This window comes from Pipra filicauda, unplaced genomic scaffold (assembly GCF_003945595.2).
Source record: "Pipra filicauda isolate LSUMZ 115617 unplaced genomic scaffold, ASM394559v2 scaffold21_size4447388_pilon, whole genome shotgun sequence".
Lineage (NCBI taxonomy): Eukaryota > Metazoa > Chordata > Aves > Passeriformes > Pipridae > Pipra > Pipra filicauda.
In genome coordinates, this window is record NW_024104332.1 from 928,472 (window position 1) to 948,571 (window position 20,100).

Genomic DNA, 20,100 nt, shown 5'->3' on the forward strand with positions numbered 1-20,100 from the left:
GAGTAACAGTAAAAAATGAACAAACTTACTCTACGTCAAACATATTGCCCAACCCTACAGGAATAAAAGTACTGCAATATTTTAGCTTCTGCTAAAACTTTCAAACTTGTTCACAAAGGCCTGTTTAAATCCCATTTCTCAGTTTAAAGCAACATGGCTGTGGCTGACACCGTTTCAAATGTGGGCACTGGAATGTAACTGGTGCTCTAGGGGCAACTTCCCAGCGACTGCACAGTCACTCAGAGGACTGAGACCTTGGAGCTGTAGGATAAGCTTGAAAATGTTCAAAAAAGCTGGAGCTCTGAGCAACCTGGTCTAGTGGAAGGTGTCCCTGCCCATGGCAGGGGGGGAGAACTGGAAGAGCTTTAAGGTCCTTTCCAAGCCAAACTATTCTGGGATTCTGTGACCAAGAGCTGAGCAACATAGAACAGCTCCTTGAGCCTTGCTCTAGACTGACCATGGAACAACGAGGAGGTTTCAGATGCTCTGCAGCCACACTGAATGTCAGACAAATCCTTAAACTTCATAAAGATCGACAGAATTTCTCCAGAGAAGGAACAGTCCTGAAAAACAATCTATTCACTGAGGACCTGTTCTGCCTTAGAAAGGATGTCTGTACTGTACTGAAACACCCCACACAGCTTCTTCCAACACTTCTACCATCACAGCTACCTCATCAAATATATTTTTAACCCCTTCTTTTGACTAATCTTGTCTGCTACAGCATATTGCATGCCCAGCAGTCTCTGCTGAGTTAATAAGGTGAATGAGGAGTCACAGTGAAATTATTCCAGTACGTGAATGTCCTAATAAGTCTGAGTGCTAAGTTCATATTACCATCTCAATAAAGTGATATAATGATCATCCAACTTTTAATTTACCACTCCCTCATGGACGGAATCGAACTTAATACATGTAATTGAACTGAATTTCTTAATTTAAAATTATTACAACTCCAAGATACAAAGTCTATACTGATACGCCTGGATTTTAAATTTCTATTTCTGATTGCCATTAACAGGAGTTATGAACATAAAATCACCACATGTGAAAGAATAAATTCAGTACTATTTAACTAGTAGTGATTCCCAAAGTGTTGCCCTGGTTCTTGTGATCATCCTATCACCAAATCGTAAGAGAACACACTCCTGTTCGTTTTTAAAAATAATATTAAGTCATACAGATCATCAACCTTTTACAAGTCACAAAGCAATATATTCATACAACACAGATGTACAGCATAACTACATACAGAACTTAATCTTGTATAAACAAGTGCAAACTGTTACAAAACTCAGTTTGTCCATTTGCCAAGGAGAAGAAAAATAACATTAGTGAAAATGCTGCAATAAATTATGATGATTCGAGGCACACAAGCAATTGCCTGGATTTTCATGGCAGTTCTGTAAGCCACGAATAACCACATGCTATTCCCAAAGATATTCCCTATCCCTTCCTTTAAAAGCCTTATGCTTGAAAAGCTATTATAATTTACGACCAACGTTAAAATAAACAACAGGGCAATAAAATATAGCAACTTCTTCCAATTACAATTTTATTTTGCAGTTTTAAATTTTGATTACGGCGCTATTAAACTTCAGCAATATTGTAAGTTACAGCAGCACACGCTGCATACATCCCACAATTTGTCCTGTTAGAGGCAATGCTGATTAAATGACAGACATCAAGTTACTTCAGGTTTCTGACGTCCTTCAAAGTATGTTGCAGTATTGTCTTTTTTTATACATATTTTAAAAATTGTTCATAGCGACCAGTATGAATTTTCTCTACTACAGAAGTATCCTACAGTAGAATCAACTAAATAATTTAGATGCTTTCTGCAAATAAGTTTGTGTGTTTGCTTTCTTGGAACAGCCACCTGAATCAAGAAATTAGTTATCAAACATGACATGTTCAGATCCAAATGTAGAAAAAGCCTCCCAGATCAGAGATAGTGATTATGGTATAGTATCATAGATACTATGATATAGATATGATAGATACTATGGTATCATTTTTATTAAATCACACCCTATATAACATCCATGCCTCAGGTAAGATTCTTTCCATTGCAGAGTTTGAACTGATTTCAAGACCCCAGGGTTAGAGCCAGGAACAGCTCACTTGCTGTCCACTGTTTGGGAACTTAGCATTAAAAGAACAAGTGTTTCCCATATTTTAAGTATTATTACATGTCGTGGGTGATTTTTTTCTTCCACAAAACATCAATACAAGAAATACAAGACTATACATTCACCTACAGATGTTCCAGAGTAGAGCTCATCTGAAGTAATTTCGATTTTCTTTCTAAAACGAGCACTGTAAAAGATAAAAGAGTGTGGGAAAAGTCTTTTTTTTTTTGATAATTTTGTTTGACAGTGTCATCTTCTGCTTCTAATAAGAGAGAAACGTATCTATTCCCAAAGATTCTCCTACCACAAGTAATATCCAAATACCAACACTAGAGGTTGAAATTATTAACAAAAAGGTTTCATTTTTCCTCAAATTAATATTCTGCTTCTAAGGCATTTACAGGAACATCAAACTGTGTTTATGTTCCCAGTAGCCAGCACACACTGATTTTTCACATGACTAAAGTACACACTGTAATCATCTCAATAACTGTTATAAGGCACACAGGGTTTACAAAGGTCCATAGATCACTACAATGAACTGGTAAACACATTCAGGGCCCATTAGTTATTGATTTATTTGCAATTACCCGTTACAGATGCTGTCCATGTTACCCCTGTTTGCACTTAATCATACTGACTCCATTTCAGGACAGCAAGCAACCATTATATCAAGCTCCACATAATGAGAAATAATGAAAACAAAGCTGTAAGAGTACTCTGACAAGCAGGTACAAAGCACTCCACTTGTCAATACTGGAGAGAAATGGATTTTTTATAATAAAGAGCTAATTAATTGATTACCATAGTTGCAAGCAGTAAGTACTATATCAAGCCGTGCTAAAGCTGATTATCTATCCCAGTTAACCACCAGGAATATTTTCAGCACTGCAGGAAGTGGATACTGCAGAATATGACAGTGAGGTACTGCCAGACTGACTCCCAAAACGTGCCAGCAGTGAAACCCAAACTGCTAAAACCTGCCTGAAGGTGTGAGGAAGTCAGCCTGTTCTGGATTCAGCAAGACAGATTAGGAAGCCAGACCTGTCTGTCATTGATTTTGGACCACATAAACCCCAAGTCCTTGCACTTCCTTGAATTAAATTTCTACTTGAGCTAGTCATAGCTTGAAAAATAACCCCATTATTTATAAATTGCCAGTTTTTTCAAGACTGAAGAATTGGCTGTAACTGCCAGTACATTTGTGAAACACCCAACTACATTCTCTGTTCAAAATTGACACTCTGTCTGACCCAGAATGTTCTTAGATTCAATTTTCATCTGCTAAGTAAACAGTGCTATTAAATATGTATTTTGTTTCCTTTGTCATAGTCAGTGATGAAGAACCTCCTAATTAAACCCGACCTGGTTGAAGACAACACTGCTCATTGCAGGGGGGTTGGACTACATGGCCTTTAAAGGTCCCTTCAAACACAAACTATTCTATGATTCAGTGAAATTTAAAAGCCACTGTAGTAAAGTACACTTTTATTTCTATTCAGTTTACTAATTGATCCAGACTTCCCCTCCTGGTCTCTTCATGCAATAAGACCTCTCCAGTGTGTTATTTGATAACTTGATCAGTAGCTCTGAATCAAAACTCTAATCAAATTTGAGGTTCTTTTTTTTCTCCCAAGTCATATATAAGAATGCTAAATAGCTTATGAAGAAAAAAAAAAATCTTTGGAAATATTTGATAATTCTCCATTTAAGGCTGCATGTCAGACTCAACCATATTAGTAACATTATTCACATTGATTTTGCACAATTCCACAATCATATCTTCCACATCTGGGATAATTTGCATTAATATTAGTATTAATCATATACAATTTTTAGTTCTCTCTATCACTCTATTCCTCCATTTCTTGAGTCACTTTTTACATCTTAAATATAGTTTTGAAAGTACCCACAGATTGCTGGCACAATCTCCCTGAGACAATTTCTTACAACAGAAGGAGATGAAAAAATAGAATTAGTTTATCACCACCTGACTCCCGAGTTACAAAATTGAAACACTGAGCTTTCATGTGGGATAGGAGAACTGCAAGATTTTATTCAATTCTTGAAGCCTAGTCCATGTACTCTCAATAGAAAGGTAATTTGTTCATGTGGGTTAGGACAGATGGCATGGGGACCTAAAATGAATTTTCCTCTGAAAAACAGCAATTGTTTAGCCAATGGATCTGTTCTTTTTCTGTATTCAAAATCATATATCCTTAGTAAGAAAGTAAGTAACAGTTTGTATTGTTTTTTATTACCATTAGTCCCTCAAAACCCACTCAATTTTGAGATGGAACCAGATGCTATTTGTCTTTTCCAGTCTCTCTACAAACTGTAGAATAACTGTTCACATGCCACAGTTTTCTGTTCCATCCTCTCTGGCAAAATCAGAGGGGATATCCCAAACCAATTCTCCCCAGCTGCTCATTGACAGAAAGACTGAGGACAACTTGCAATCTCATTCTATACTGGGGCACTTGGGCACTGCCATAACAGCTCCAAAGCTTCTACTGGAGAGGGCAAATTTCAGTCAGCAGTAGCTACAGCACAGGATGAGTATGAAGAACATGGGTTTTATTAATTGTTAAGGCTGCCATATATGGATATTTCTCTGTGCACTCAGAGTAATGGTACAGCCAGTTATGAGACAAGTGGGTGAAACCCCACTGGATTCAGTGAATGCAGTTTGGAACCTAATGCTTGAAGAGACATCACCAGAACTCTACAACAGGGAGAGAGATAATGCAACACCACCTGCCCAGAAAAATTCACCATTTATCTGATCACAGGCTTTACCAGCTGTACCAGCCTGTTCTCATTCACAGGAGGTTACCAGAGGGAAACTCTGGTTAAGAATTACTTTAGGAAAACTAAAAACACACTCTGGATGTAAGAAGAGTAAGACACTAGTGAGAAAAAGCAGGCTGAGAAGGGAACACTCCAAGGAATTCTGCAGTAGAGCACGCAGGACCTTGCAGCATACAAAATTAGTTTAAAAAATCCTGGAGCAACCGGGGCATATCTCTATTTTAATTATTCTTATATCTTAAACTATTGCCTTTGTTTCCTCCATCTACTCCTCTTTTTTCCTTGTAACTTTCCCAATTCCTGAATATCCACAGAGGTTCAAACCCTCCCTGAGCCCTGATTCCCAAGCCATACAGTTATGCCCAGCTGCCCTTTGAATATACAGAGCAGCTGTGACTCTTCTCTGTCTACTACAATAACATAAAGAAATGTAATTAACTACAAATCTGAACTTCATTTCCCCTTGTATTATAAATTCACTTTTTTCAGTAAATGTCCTTATCTTTTACCCCATATTCTTGGCATCTTTCTCTATGACTTCAGTAAAAGCTTGAGGATAACAAGCCACCTTAACACATTCCTCTTTAAAGCAAACCCGAGTGGACAGGAATAGGCCAATTAAATTTCCTTTGGCCAATGTTCTACCTGTATCAGAAGTCCTCTCTCATTCTCTCTTGATTTCACAACACACAAATTGCAGCTACACCTTTCCACACGCAGATTTAAATGTAGCTTTTTTGCTCTACTTTTATCCTCCAGAATTCTATATCATAAAAGTCTTCTCTTCCCTTATTTATCATTTATAATCTGTACCATTGTCTCAGTCTTTCTTTACTTGTAGTTCACAGTCATCTGACGTGTTCTTATCAAATTTTCACTCACTTCCTTTGTAGCTTCCATGCATTCCTAGGTACTTACATAACATGTGGAAAATTGTGTGGAACATAATTATTTCATTATGCAGAAAGAGATAAACCTGCACTGCCATCTTTCCCATTTTAAGTCCAACTCCCACTGCCATGTATTCCAAAGTGTTCTTAGAGTAAAACTGACAATGTAAGCATAGGAACAGTTTCAGTAAAATAGCATTTCTGTGAATTCTTTGGATTTGGGTATAAATTCTATTCGTGCTGACAGGTCTGCTTCAGTTCCTCATTTCTGATCCAGAATGCAGGATTGCAAACTTCCACTTGCTGGTATTCAAGCAACCATGGACTTGTTACAGCCACTGGGTCTAAAACACAAGGTTCACAATCCCCTGCTCTCCTCTGTGCCTCAAGCTCACATCAGTTTCTGCATTATGTTGCAAATCACCCTTTTATTTCCAAGTGCCCAAAGACCAAATCATCTTACTCAGAGAGATGCCTTGTCTTCTTCACCTGTCAGTTCATTCTTTTATCTTTCATTTCTACCCTCAGTAGTCACATCAACACCTTAAATTATTTCTTCTTGTTGTTGTTGTACTTCTACCTTCCCTCTGCAGGCACTGAAGGCAGTATTTGGCAAGAGCTTTCACAGTTAAACTGCAAAACCACCAATATGGTTTTTTACTCAAAGGAACTGCAGTTACTAAAAGCATTTAATATGTTTTTAAAGAACTCTTTTATGTGATCACAGTTATTGCTGCACATCCGATACAAGGCCTGTAATGTTTAAGCCATAAACTGTATCTCTGGACTGCCTCTGTAATTGCCCTGAAGGAAATTCTAACCAACTCTCCAACTTGCAGACCCTCACTGATGGAAAATTCAGCAATACTCTGCCTCCAGAAATTTCCTGGAATCACACTGTCAGATTCTTAGATATTAGATATTATTTTGTGTGCATATGGAGGAAAACAGAAAACAAAGTAATGCCCACTAAAACATATTAGACATCGTTCCTCTCAGTTTCTATCATTCCCACAATTAAATGCACACTTATCCTTTTTCTGGAGCGGAAAAAACATTAAATATATACAGGTGATGAATTTCAAAAAAGAAATTACAGCATCTCCGACTGTTCTCTCAGGATTACCTTCCAACCATTAGCTTCTTAAAACTATCTTATTTGTTCAGAACAAAAACATGTGAAAGAAAACACATTTTAAAATGAAGAAACATCTTACACAAACAATTATTCTATATTCAATTATCAATGCATCATCCAGAAAGACTGGCAAGTCTAAAACACTTCACATCCTTTCATTGGTGCCAAGTCTCATGCTGGAAGTTGGACATGTTACTCACTGCACTGAGGGGACCCCAGAGTAAAATTCAAGGTTTTTGAGGCCTCACTTTTTGAGTAAGACAAAATTTAAAAAAAAAAAAAAATGTTGCAAGAGCATAATTAATAGACATTACTTAATCATATTTGAGAAGCAGGATTGTAACTCCATATTTCTACATTTAAATTAAGCTGTTTTGGATTTTTTCATCCAAGATATTACTGCTAATACGCTCATGCTATTTGTGTCTATCTGTGACCTCAATATTGCTTAGTCACATTTTTGGAGGCTTCTACCAAACTGATGGGTACAGTCTCTCCAAAAACTTCCTTTTCTAACTCAAAATCTAAAGGGAATATAAAGAACAGAGCAGAAGATGTATTGCCATCATCACAGACACTCAAAAGAGAATCACTTTAAAATTCCAGGTTTGAGATTTTTTCTTAATTTAAGGATTAAAACATTTCAGTTATAATACTGCACAAAGGACACGAGGATGGAAGAACACAGAATTACCTGTATATTCCTCAGAAGGGTGGGGCAAAGAAACAACCACAAAGAGCAGAAATTCAGTGTAACAGCTGAGAGCAGCAGTTCAAATTTCTACAGAAGAAACACTGAATGGAAGGTCCTAAATAAATAACCAACATTTTTTGCACTGATATGTATTATATATCTGCATTGTAGCTTGTCTGTACACTTCAACAGAAAGGTAGAAGGCAATGATTCATACAGCAGTAAATCTTTTATCGTAACAGTGGAATTACAACTTTCTCAAACCAAAAAACCCCAAACATGCCATGCTTTGCTGTGTTACCTAAACAGGAGCAGAAAAACCCTTAAACACGTAAAGTTCAGGGGTAATTGCAGAAGAAACGTAGAGGTAAAAGTCCCCTTTACAAGCAGACAAATTCTCACCATGATTCAGTTAGCTTCCACATTCCCATACAATTTCATCAGGATTCAGACGTAGAAAGGCTGTGAAGATTCTCTGACATTTACCACAAACTTGAAATTCCCCCCAGGAACTGTCACCTGCTCTTGAGTGAGCAGGAAAAGATTTCGTGTAACATAGAGAGCGAGCAGATCCCATGTCCCCACACAGCCCAACGCAGATCCAGCTTCCCTGGCACTGCACAGAGGGGCTTTGAACCCAGGGCCATCCTGGTCACCTGAGCCAATGAGCACCACCAGAAAAATGCAAAGAATGAAAGGAGAAGGGAGAAGGAAAACAGGGGCAGAAAATCGGAACCCTGTCACTGGCAACAAAGCATTACATCTGTTTCAGTGATTATTAAGACACTAATTACCAGACAATGAACCTTTGCAGTACAACATTATCTAATGACAGCTGACTTGCTACAGAAGCTGCCTATTTAACTCTAGCATGCTTAGACAATAACATCAGCCCGATCTCAGCATATAAGACTTAAATTCTCAAAAGCATTTAGGCATCTAAGGTCCCTTCCAACTCATACCATTCCATGATTCCAGGATCTACTTCTAGTACCTTCCATGGCAGGGAACCCAGACACCTTTGTAGAGCTTTAAATCCTAGTCACTGCTGTTTTGAGAAGAAAAACTGAAAGGCTCAAAAATGGCTTTCAAGGATTGGGTGTGCAGCTAAAGTACAGTAAGACAAAACAGACTACAAGTAGATCAACCTCTCATTTTTAAAATCCAGGCACATACTTGTGTCACTAAAAATAATGGTCAAATTAGAGTTCATGCAGACTCACCAAAAAGAGTGCTAATAAAATCAAATCTCAGCTGTGCCATTAATTTATTGAGTGGAACAATCCAATGACATACTAAAGTGACACTCAAATACATCTGGCTGCAAAGAGAGACAAAAAGGTTACCCTTTTCTTGTTTCCTCCCATTACCTTTATTACAGTAACATACTTCTGACAGGAAATTCATGATGAATTAATTCAATTAGTTAGAAGACCTTTAAAAGTAATAAAAATAGGATTTGTATTACTAGGAACAACATTTATAGCTCCAAATCTCCAATTTAAAAGCTTCCCTGACATTCATAAATTATTTAGGAAAACAAACTTATTCCAAAGAAACAGAGAAGGACCACTCCAAAAGGTATAAAATGGAGCCAATCTCGAGCACTGTGGAGTAGCTGACACAGCTGAGGAGAACAGTCCCCTGCACAGGTGTTGGCATGTTCTGACTAAGTTCCCAGCCCCAGCTTTGGCACATCCAGCCTCTTTTACTGCCACTGAGGCTGTCTACTCACACACATCACCAGATGGTGGCTAGAAGCTTACTCTGTGTGTATCCTGACAAAAATGGAAATAAACTACACAAATAGTAAAGAGCTCCTTGCTATGACTCCCAGACCAAAAAATCAGTTAACTTAGTGCCAAGGTTAAGAATATATGAATGTATTAGCTTGTTTGTTTGTGCTTTTAGAACCAATACAGGAGTTATCAAATACAACACAGGACCTATCCAATTACCCTTAAATGTGCTCCAAATATTGCCAGCCTACCCCTCGTTCTTTTTATAAACTGTGTAAATATAAAACACTTAATTAGTACATAATAGGCTGTCTTACATTAAAAGAAAACAAAACTCTAGAAATAAACAACTGTGCCAACAAAGCCCTTTCAGCTCCTCTTCATTGTTACTTCCAAAATTATTTTAGCCTGGGTGGATTTTTGAGATCAAAGCAAGCCCCTCCCCTCCCCACTTCTTCAAAGCTGTGGTGGCAGGCAAAAATTGGTCATGAACTATTAGTTTGAAAACAGAGGAGAAGCTGGAGGAACAAGATCAGAACAAGGAAAGTTTAGTCAACAACAGAACAGCAGCAGAAGAAACAGCTGCCAAAGCCTATCCTGGAACTCATGAGTACATTTCTTTTCAATTAATATTATGATTGAACAAACCCAATCACTCAGCAACTGCCTGTATATACAATAATCCAAGTACAATACACTCAAAATGAGGATTCCCTCCCCCCAACACAATTTTTTTTAAGTAAAAATATCTCTTATTTCATCTCCATCCTCATCACTATTTTTATTACTAACATAAAACCAAGGGCAATATGTTGATGTTCACCAACCCTGTGATCTGTTCTGAAACACATCACTGGGGTGTTCTCCCTACCTATTACCTTCACATGGGTATGTGCTGCTCTCTCTGATTATTTTACCTGCTGGATTGAAGAACAATTTTTGCATGAAGCATGAAGGAGGCCTGTGAATTTCTTTCCTATCACTAGCATCCTTTTCAGGCTGTTTTCTTAAGCTGTGCCCATGAAAAATACACATACAAAAGGCAGAGAGACATCACAGCTATATGCATTGTTCCTAAATTATCTACACAAGTAATTTAAACAGAATTCTTTTAAAATTATAGTTATTGTACACCAGAAGTGTGGAAACATAGGGCAACATTTTCACACTAACAAGTACCTCTGGAACATGACTAAGTTTTTTGTTAGTGTACAGTGATCTTGCATAGTCTTTTTGTTTATCTGTTCCTTTATTTTTCAAGCTATTTGTGGAAATCAATTCTTGACAGATTTACATCACAGCAAATCTCAGTTTTTGCTGTACTGCTTCGAGAGAACAATTTCTTTACAGGTGGTACAGAAACACTGGGGAGGTTTGCTTTCTACCACGAGTGAAGCATTCCTGCAAAACCAGAAGCAGCTTCAGGTGTCTGCCTGGCTGATCTGCTTTGGATAATTTGAAATGTACAGCACATTACCTGAGCTATATACACAAAAAAGGATAAAACTTGTAAACATAAATATAGAAATATGTTGCAAAGTACACAAAGATGTGCAAACTGAAACTGTCCACTGAGTATCTGGTAATCCAACACTACTTCAGCATTATTTGGCCTGTGTTTGGAGTAACAGAATCCTCCAACTAGGCTTTCAAACTTGTATTTTCAAACTTTGTAATTCAGCACCTTAGCTGAAACTATTTAGAGTATTTACAAAAACAGCAGAAGAACAAAAGAGAAGGGGAGCTGCTAGGGAAGAGAGTATGACTGAAAGGAAAACCACTTCAGTACAAATAACATACTGTGCTTTTTGTCCCCAGAACCAATCTCAGATCACACCCACATTAAGACATTAGCTTGCACTTAAATAAACATGAATTTGCAATATGAAAAGATTCTCAATGAGTCCATAGAATTGTTTAGCAGTTGTGCTTTACAAAGTGGTTGCATTTAGTGGCAGCAGATTTGATTTACCTTCATTGTCTAAATATGATGCTGAAATTATTTCTATTCCCCTGGCATAAACCCCACCTGCAGATCCACCATTACAGGCTGGTTTCCAGCACAGATCTGTCCCCCCTCAGACTCCCTGCTGGCAGAGGTTTCACTTGGGTTACTGCATGTAAGAGCAGGTAAGACCAATTAATCCATGATTATGCAACAACCAGCTTTTATCATGATCAACCCTGTCAGGCCTGGATTCAAACTGGAAATCCAATTAGGAAAAGGCCTGTGACCCATTAACATTGTCTTCATAGCATGTGACACTGCAGTGAAACAGTGTTACATTTTCTGGAGGAAACGGCCCGATTATTAATTCATAAACTGTTTGGAATAAAGACTGAGTATTTTATTTCATTTCACTGCATTCAAACAGAAACAATTAAGCCTCTACCTTCTACTCCCAGAAGTGCTGTTTGAATATACAAGACAAACAACCCCGACCGTGACGAGCAGTGCGTGTTCCTGCCAGAGCACTTAGGGTGTGTGAGAGATTTGTTACCATGAAAACTAAACGCTAATGCTGAATTTCATTTTCCTTAAAGTGATGTTTACATATGCAAAGGCTTTGTTTAAATATTGGGGGAAAAAGATTGAAACACCAAAATCCACAACTTAGTACAGAATAGTTAATTTAAAATATAAATACCACAGTGAGCACCTGAGCCTTTCCTTCCAGATTTTAGGAGTCTGAGTGTTTATTTCATATTTCAATCACGATTCAGTAATTTGAAAGGGATCTAGTTTCATCCATGAATTACTTAAGCTGAACTACATTAAAATGGAAAAAACCAAAACAAACAATTAGTATTAACTTCAGCCTTGTTTAATCTACTTTTTTGGTGTAAGTATATCAAGCAGAAGTTCACACATTGCCCTGAACATCCATCTAAGTTAACTGTGAATTTTAGACTGCAAATATTTCTTCTGGAAGAATATTTCTTTCAAAATAGTGGTGATTATTTCCCAGTTCAAAGACACTTACCATTCTGTACATTTTGACTTGCCATTGTATATCAATTACAATTAGGACTTTTATAGGATAATTTTATAGGTATTTTATCAATACCCCAAAATACCCAAGCAGATCATTGTTTTGTTGTACTGAAAACTAAAACTATGTATATAAGGCTCCCAAATTATTACATAACTCTTCCCATGTCTTGCACTGTTAAATTTTTATTATAAAACAGACCTTAAAAAAATAGAAAAATTATAATTGAAACAGATTTCTGTGGAACTTAGATTTTTTTCCTCTCACACAAGAAAAATCCCTTTTAAAAATCATTGACTTTTTTCAAGTGAAATGAAGTTTGCATCAATAATGTCGTAACCAAGGTACCCAACACTGCTCATATCTTGGGCAGTGCATTCTAATGCCAGTTAGTGACCCTCTTTCCTTTAAAGTAATAGAGATCTTGGCAGAAGTTTAACATTCAAACGATCTCGTTGGAATGGCCCAGTTAGAGACCCTGGACCATCAGTGGCTGTAAGTACCAAACAGCTGTTAGGGAAGAAACAAGCACAACAAAACCACTCTCCTCCTTGGTCCCACAAAATTCCCAAATGATTTCCAAGAGAAACTTCAAGGTCTTGACACTTTAATTAAAGGGAAACCAAAGCATTAGTCCCAAGTTAATGAAATTACTCAATTCTGGTCTCAAATGCCAAACACTGCCGACATAACCAAGAGCTGCACAAGCACCAATCCACCTCCTGCTTCGGGTGCTCTGCATGGAGCCTCCTGTGCTCTTGGCAAGTTCCCTCTTAACTCTTGCCCAGCCAAATCCTATCAGAAATCCCAAATGAGGGAAAGCATTGCAGGAATGCCTGTGGGGTAAAGGAAACCCTTAAGCAACAACACAACTCCCAAGTCTCCCCCTTTAACAGGGCTGTCTGTTCTGAGGAAGACAGTAACAGCTATTGAGAAAAGTAAAGGAAAACAAACATTTTCAACTCTTAACATTTATGTAATTTTTTTCCTCTTTTACATCATCTCAGCAACACTCAAAGGTAGTTTTTTAAATTAAATATTATTTCAGTAGGTCCCTCTTCCAGGAAATCAAAGCATTTGCATCTAAAAATCAGTAATTTTATTATCAGTAGTTTCTGCAAGTGATTATAGCAAGAGTGTCACTGAAGACAGACTATTATTCTAAAATCTGTCATTATTTACACTCAGAGACAGAAAGAAATATATAAATATGCAGAGCACATGTACAATTAGAGTTAGGATCAAATGCATCCTACTTCCCAACATCCTTCTGTACTGGTTTTCAGTCTTGGGGGCCTGTTACCTTATTATTCTTGGCAGCGTGCAATGGCTCAAAATAAGCCTTGTTCTTCAGCACAAAGAAACCCTTTGGATGATCTGTGAAGTAATTGTATCAAGTACCAGTGGCTTCAAGTATCAATCTATTTCTAGAAATGCATGCAATGGGTGTCTTGATTTAACAAAGCTGCAAAGATGGATGAAAAATTATATATAAGTTGTCTACAATTTGGTCTTGGAGCTATATGATTATTACCTATACAGCTTTATTTGTAGTTAAAATTCTTAAGCATTTTCTTATTTTCTCCCTGTAGGTCTGTCACCTTTGAACACATCTGGGAAAGCCTGAAACTAAAGCTATCATCACATTATCCACTACACTACAGAATATCATAGAAAAATTAAAACAAGAGCGTGGATGTCATCTAAAAAGAAGTTTTTTCTTTTTACCATTTTCAAGCCAGAATTGTTTAATCACAAAATATGTAACTCTTTTAAATTAAATTCCATCAAAACCAACTAAAGAACACATTTTAGGTTACATCCAGTTAATCTTGGATCATGTTCTTAACATTTGAGTCACAGAACATTAATTCCTTCTGTAGAAGGAAAGAGGCCTCATATTCTGAGGATATATATTCTGTGCTGCTTAATCCCACTGTGCACCCGAGGCCAGTCCCACCGGACACGAAGCTGCACGTGCCACCCCCGTTCCAGAGCCACAGGCACACTCAGCACTTCCCAAATCCACACTTGCTGGCTGGCACATCATCTGCTTCCCCGTCTACAGGCACTAATGGCAGTCTTGACCCTTCCCCCAGCCCTCAAGTCTAATGGGGATTAGAAAGAATTTCTTTGATATTGCTGTTCTTCAGTAGAAAGTCAAAACTCACCCACTATTTCAGAGCAAGGCTGAAAGCTGCTTCCCTTCAGGACAGTTTTTGGGGGAATATGACAGCCAGGCAGCTAAACAAACCCTCGACTGGTCAGCCAGTACATCCCCTTTCCCAAGGGGACACTGGACCCACGCTATTCCTCAGAAAAATCTGCGTGTCCTGTTCCAGTAACACAAAGTCCCCAGGCAATCTAGCCCAGTGCTGCACTGTATTTACCACCATAAATCGTTTAATCTGTCATCTGAACCATTCTTATTGAGTTTCTACCTTATTACTTCTTGTGCTAACAGGTTGTTTTGTTATTTGGTATATTTTTTGGTCTTTTTCTTTTTTTTTTTTTAACAGAATTCTATTTTAAGGATGCATCCTGTCTCCCCTTAGGGTTCTTTTCTGTGGACTACACAATTTCACTTTTCACCCTTCCTTTGAACACTTTCATAGATTTCTAATTATTCTTACTGCTCTAGTGTAGATGCTCCCCTTGTCTCCAGAGGAGCTGTGATCAAACTGAACACAAAACTGCAGCCAAAGCCACGTGCCAGCTGAACAAAGCAAGAGGAATATTCCACAGCCTCCATGCAATATTCCTGGTTTACACTGCAATATTCCTGGTTTACACTGCAATATAGCTTTCAGCTATTCAGCAATATTATGGCATTTTCAAGTCATGTTAAGCTTGTTTTACACAACATACCCTACAGTGTACTCTAATTAAAAGTCATTTGATCAACACTTTCTTATCTTCTTGATCTGTATTTGTGCACTGGATCATTTTTTAAAGGCAGAGTTTTGTACCTTTTCTTACATTGCATGTTATTTATTCAGATCAATTCTCCAGTAGGACAGCTTTGGAATTTTACTCCTATCCTCAGCTTCACTTGCTATTCCAACCCCACCCAACCCAGGTCACTTGGTCTCTGTAAGTTCTGTCAGCTTATTTTCTGCTCCATTTTCCAGGTCATTAATGACAATATATCCCAGCAAAACGCCTATTCAATACATCTGCAAACTTCTAATCTATTTTTCCTTAATTTAGAAAAATTTCTGTCAGGCCAAATTTCTACAGTTTCTCACAGGAACTAACTATCTGTGAGACAGTACCCACAGCCTTTCTAAAAACATAAGAGTTCTTATATCTTAAGAACAAGATGAAGGTACTACATTTACTGCTTCTCTTCTATCCATACCTCCTATCCTTCTATGGATGCAATTTAGAGCAGATTGAAATACTTTTTCCTTGCAAATCCATTGTCACAGTTACTTCTTTTCCTGGTTTCTTGCAGATGTTCAGTACAATTTCAGTTATTAACTGCCAGCTTCCTTAGGAATTTAAGTTATACTGTCTAGTCTATCATTTCTTAGCTTTTACTTTTTATCTCTTTTATTTCTTAGCTTTTACTTTATCCTTTTCCCTTCTTTAGACTGCAGTCTTATATCTGCATAACTGGTATTCATTTTCTTAGCTCCGTGTCTGGAGTTTTATCATACCAGGGAAGGACTGTAGGAATAAGCATTCTCAGCACTATCTGTCAGTCATCTTCTCTGAATATCAACTCAGTGCTTTCTTAGCCACCTTATTACAAACACAAAATGATTATTTCCTTGAAAACCCTTCCTAACTACTTTGGGATCTCATCTTTCCAATTCTGTCCCCACTATGCCTGTGCTAATTTATATTCAAATAATTCAATTCAATAATCTGATTAAGCAATCATTTGGTTTCAGCTTCCCTTCTGCTTAAGAGCACAGAAACAACAGTTCTTGTAAATTTTGTATACTTTCTTCCATAGAACTGAGGAGAGGCTTGGGTTTAATATATGTATCCATGTGGTATTTCAACCCAAAATATTATTAATTACAGAAGCTGTATTTGTATGATCACTTGATTTTACTTCTGTGTTTTTAATACACACAATGGCCCTGATTGCTAAATCTGTTCCACAGAAACAGACAATGACTTAACTCCAGAAATGGCTAGTGCACCTTTAGATAAAGTTTTACACAAGTGAAACTGCAGAAAATTAAACTGGGTTGTAATATATTATATGTAGAAATATAATTTAGTGAATATAAAGAACCTGCAATTGTCCTGCTAATAACTACTAAAAACAATCAAATTTACAATATACTCTGAGAGGAACCTGAGAGAATGAAAATATAAAAATAGGGAAACTATATTTCCACAGCATAATGAAATTCTCATTATAAAAAGTTCTCTACAATTTTAATGACCTGTGAGTGCATTTTATTTAATTTAAATGTTTAAAGCAGTACTCTATACACATTCTTAATCTAAGAATATTTATGCTATTGATACTGCCTTAGTAAGGACCAGATATGTAAATAGTTTAGCCTAATTGCCTGTTACTGTACAATTTAATTGAGTCTCGTAACAAAGATTATAAAATCATGATAATACATTCCCTTAGAAAAAAATCCAGTTGCTTTTTCACTGTTTCACTGATAAACTTCACATCAAAAGGGACCCTGTGTTTTAAATTATGTGTCAGCTTTTACAGGATATTACAAAAACACAATATATATATATATATATCTGTCCTTGAAGCAAATGTTCTTGCTCAGCTATGAGTCATATTTGCATCTCCTTTAAAGCACAGGCATTTGTTAGATCACTGTTTAGCTACAAGACAAAAAGAGATGTTAAATCATTTCCATCACCATAGTTCACTCCTATGTAACAGTACAGTTAATGCAAACATTTATAATTTTGTCTCAAGGATACAATCCCATGACAATAAAATGGCTTTTTACTGAATATGATATAATCAAAATGTCTACATTTGAAAATTAGATTAAGGGTTCACTCTGAACTCTAAATGTTCACCTACATTTACTGAAAAGAGCTAAACAATACTAAACAGTGAATTTTACCTAGATTTCCCATATCTTCTGTTTTCTCCATTTCGTCATAAATGAACTGTGTAAATATAGGACTTTTTAATTGTATTTATTTCTTCTGTATATTCCTCACCTGAATTCCACGAACTGACCAATTTATGCTCTCTCACTTCCTATGTAGTATAAAGAGAACTTAAATGAATCAACCTTAATACATATAAATCAATTTTACCCTCCCCAATAAAACATTTAAAGTGTTATTTTCATCACTGTAAAGAAAATAAGACTTAATGGCACACTCTTCAATGAAGATAATCCCATGCTGAATGATTTTAAGTCACACAAGACACATCAGAATTTAAAAGATCTTTTGATATAGGTCAAAGGAGATGGGACACCACACAAGTCTGATTCCAAAAACCACAGCAATTGATCTAAGGAAGTCATTTATACCTCATCCTTTTGACAGCAACAAATACTCAGACAACTAAACTGTTGAATAAGAATGTACTATTTTAATAAAATAAGTTGTATTAGAACCACAGTTCAATAAATGCACACTACAGGACAGAGTTCTGTGAGTATCTTTTGTTTGAAACCCAATTTTATCTCACCTCTTTGCACTCTACAAACTCATCATTCCCTCTGCCATTTATTCTAACAGCCTAAGCAACAATTCACACACACTACCCAAGGCAGTATCCTTTACTAGGGGAAAGAAAATATTTAGAAATAATAGATCCAGGAAATGTGAAGTGAAAAAGAACTATATTGTTCCATTGCTGGAAGAGATGCTAATGTCACACCTCAAGTTTTAGATTACCACTTAGTCACGGGAAAATCTAGTACATTCAAACATGTCTATATTTTCTGATGTCTTATTTCTGGAACTACTCCAGTTTTCTAATCCATTGATTAAATAAAGATATCAGGGCCTCTGGTAGGACTCATTTGGGAAACATAAGATCTGCAGCAACACAGATGGTTGCCAGAACCAGTCAACTAACAGTGCTCATGAATTTCAAAGAACAAGAAAGAGCCAGGTAGGCTCACTGCCTGTGCTGAGTTTATATTCTGAGGGTGAAGCACAACTCCACTGAAATGTACTATAAAAATCCTGATGACTTCAGTAAAAACAGGAACAAAAAAATTATTATTTCTTGGGTTAGGAAATTTTATCTGGTCACAAGTCAAAATGAAGAGAGGAGATACCTGTAAGCGTTTAAGATGGAAGTTTTTAACCACTGGATGAAAACCAGGGAAAAGTGGAGATGGACTGGCTGGCAGGTGCCTCAGTAATATTCAGATACCAACAGGTGGGGAGACAGTACAGGGAATTACTTCCTATATATGGTGAGAAGTGGTTCAGAAAGCAACAGCAGGTAGACAGACAGATGGATGGACAGATAGATAATTTCAGGGTTCAGGAGAAAGAAAATGGAGGAAAACAAATATAATTGTATGTTTGTCAGTGGAGAGGTGCACTGCCAATAGAAGAAATGCTCTTGCAAACCAAACAGAAACAAAAATAAATTACCATGGCCATACTCTTGTGGAGACAAGCAAAGATTGAAGCCGATTCCAACTATATCAGCATCAAGTCAAGATTTTTTCCTTCCCAAAACCCACAGTTTAAACTCTGTACTTCTCAAACAGAAATACACCAATGAAACAGGTTCAAGGGCTTATGAAATTTTAGGTATTCAAATGTTTACCTTGATCTGGAAAAATAAACCCCACTGTTATATCGTCAAAAAATGCAACCTCAATAAATAAACCCATTGGAATAAAATAAGTAAACAACTCCTTTCCATAATAAAAAATATTCAATCATTAATTAATTCTGACTTTGCACAACTTCCAGACCGAAACAGTAACACATCTCTGGTATACTCAAGTTCAGAAGCTTTGACCATTAAGAAATCACTGATTTTTTTGTCCTTAGTCTCCCAGATGATGTACCTTTTAGACCCACCTGGAACAGACAGTCTGAAATGCTTGAAAAGTTTGCAAGTACTCAGAACAGATCAGGATTTCTCAAGTTACAAAAGAAACACAACAGAGCAAGAAGCATTTATAGCCAATGCTCTTCCTCTGCAGGGTGATTACATCAGATTCTCAAAAAGTATCTTGCTAGCTTCAACTATTCAGAGTTCCTATAATTCCCTGAAATATTAATTGCAATAAGAACTCATAATGAAAATAAACTTGTTACCTACCTTTCCTATTTACTTCTACTAAGTATGGCTTCTTTTAAACACATTGGACAGGCATCTTTCACCACAGCTCAGTACCAGTTTAAAGTGGATTAGACACTGAGCAACTGGAAAGAACACTATGTACCTTCAGATGTCTCTTGCCCATCTTCTTCTCTGCATCTTTGACTGGATCAGATGAAGAACTTGCAGCAATAATGATTTTCTGCTGCCTGGCTTCCCGAAGAGCTTTCTGGGTGGGACCTTCAAAGTCTTTCTTCCTTGTACAGTCATGGACTACAAATTAAAACCAATAAAAATATCATGAGAATGCTTTTTACTTACTCTTTTGGAAGATCTCTTTACTTAATATTAGGTAGACATGTGAAATTATCAAAGAAATACCATTTTAAATAAAGAGATATTGAGGTTACTGTGCCATCCATATAAAGTATTCCAAGACCACATGTAGCTC

The 20,100-nt window shown here is 36.9% G+C and overlaps 1 protein-coding gene across 3 annotated transcripts in view; it reads right to left on the reverse strand.

Annotated features, from left to right (window-relative positions):
* SPAG16 (sperm associated antigen 16) overlaps positions 1-20,100 on the reverse strand; it is a 380,760-nt gene that overhangs the window by 334,105 nt on the left and 26,555 nt on the right. For all 3 annotated transcript variants that reach the window (XM_027735649.2, XM_027735647.2, XM_039381322.1), the window contains exon 9: positions 19,774-19,922. In XM_027735649.2, the coding sequence (XP_027591450.1) occupies positions 19,774-19,922 (149 nt within the window). The remainder of the gene's footprint in view (positions 1-19,773; positions 19,923-20,100) is intronic.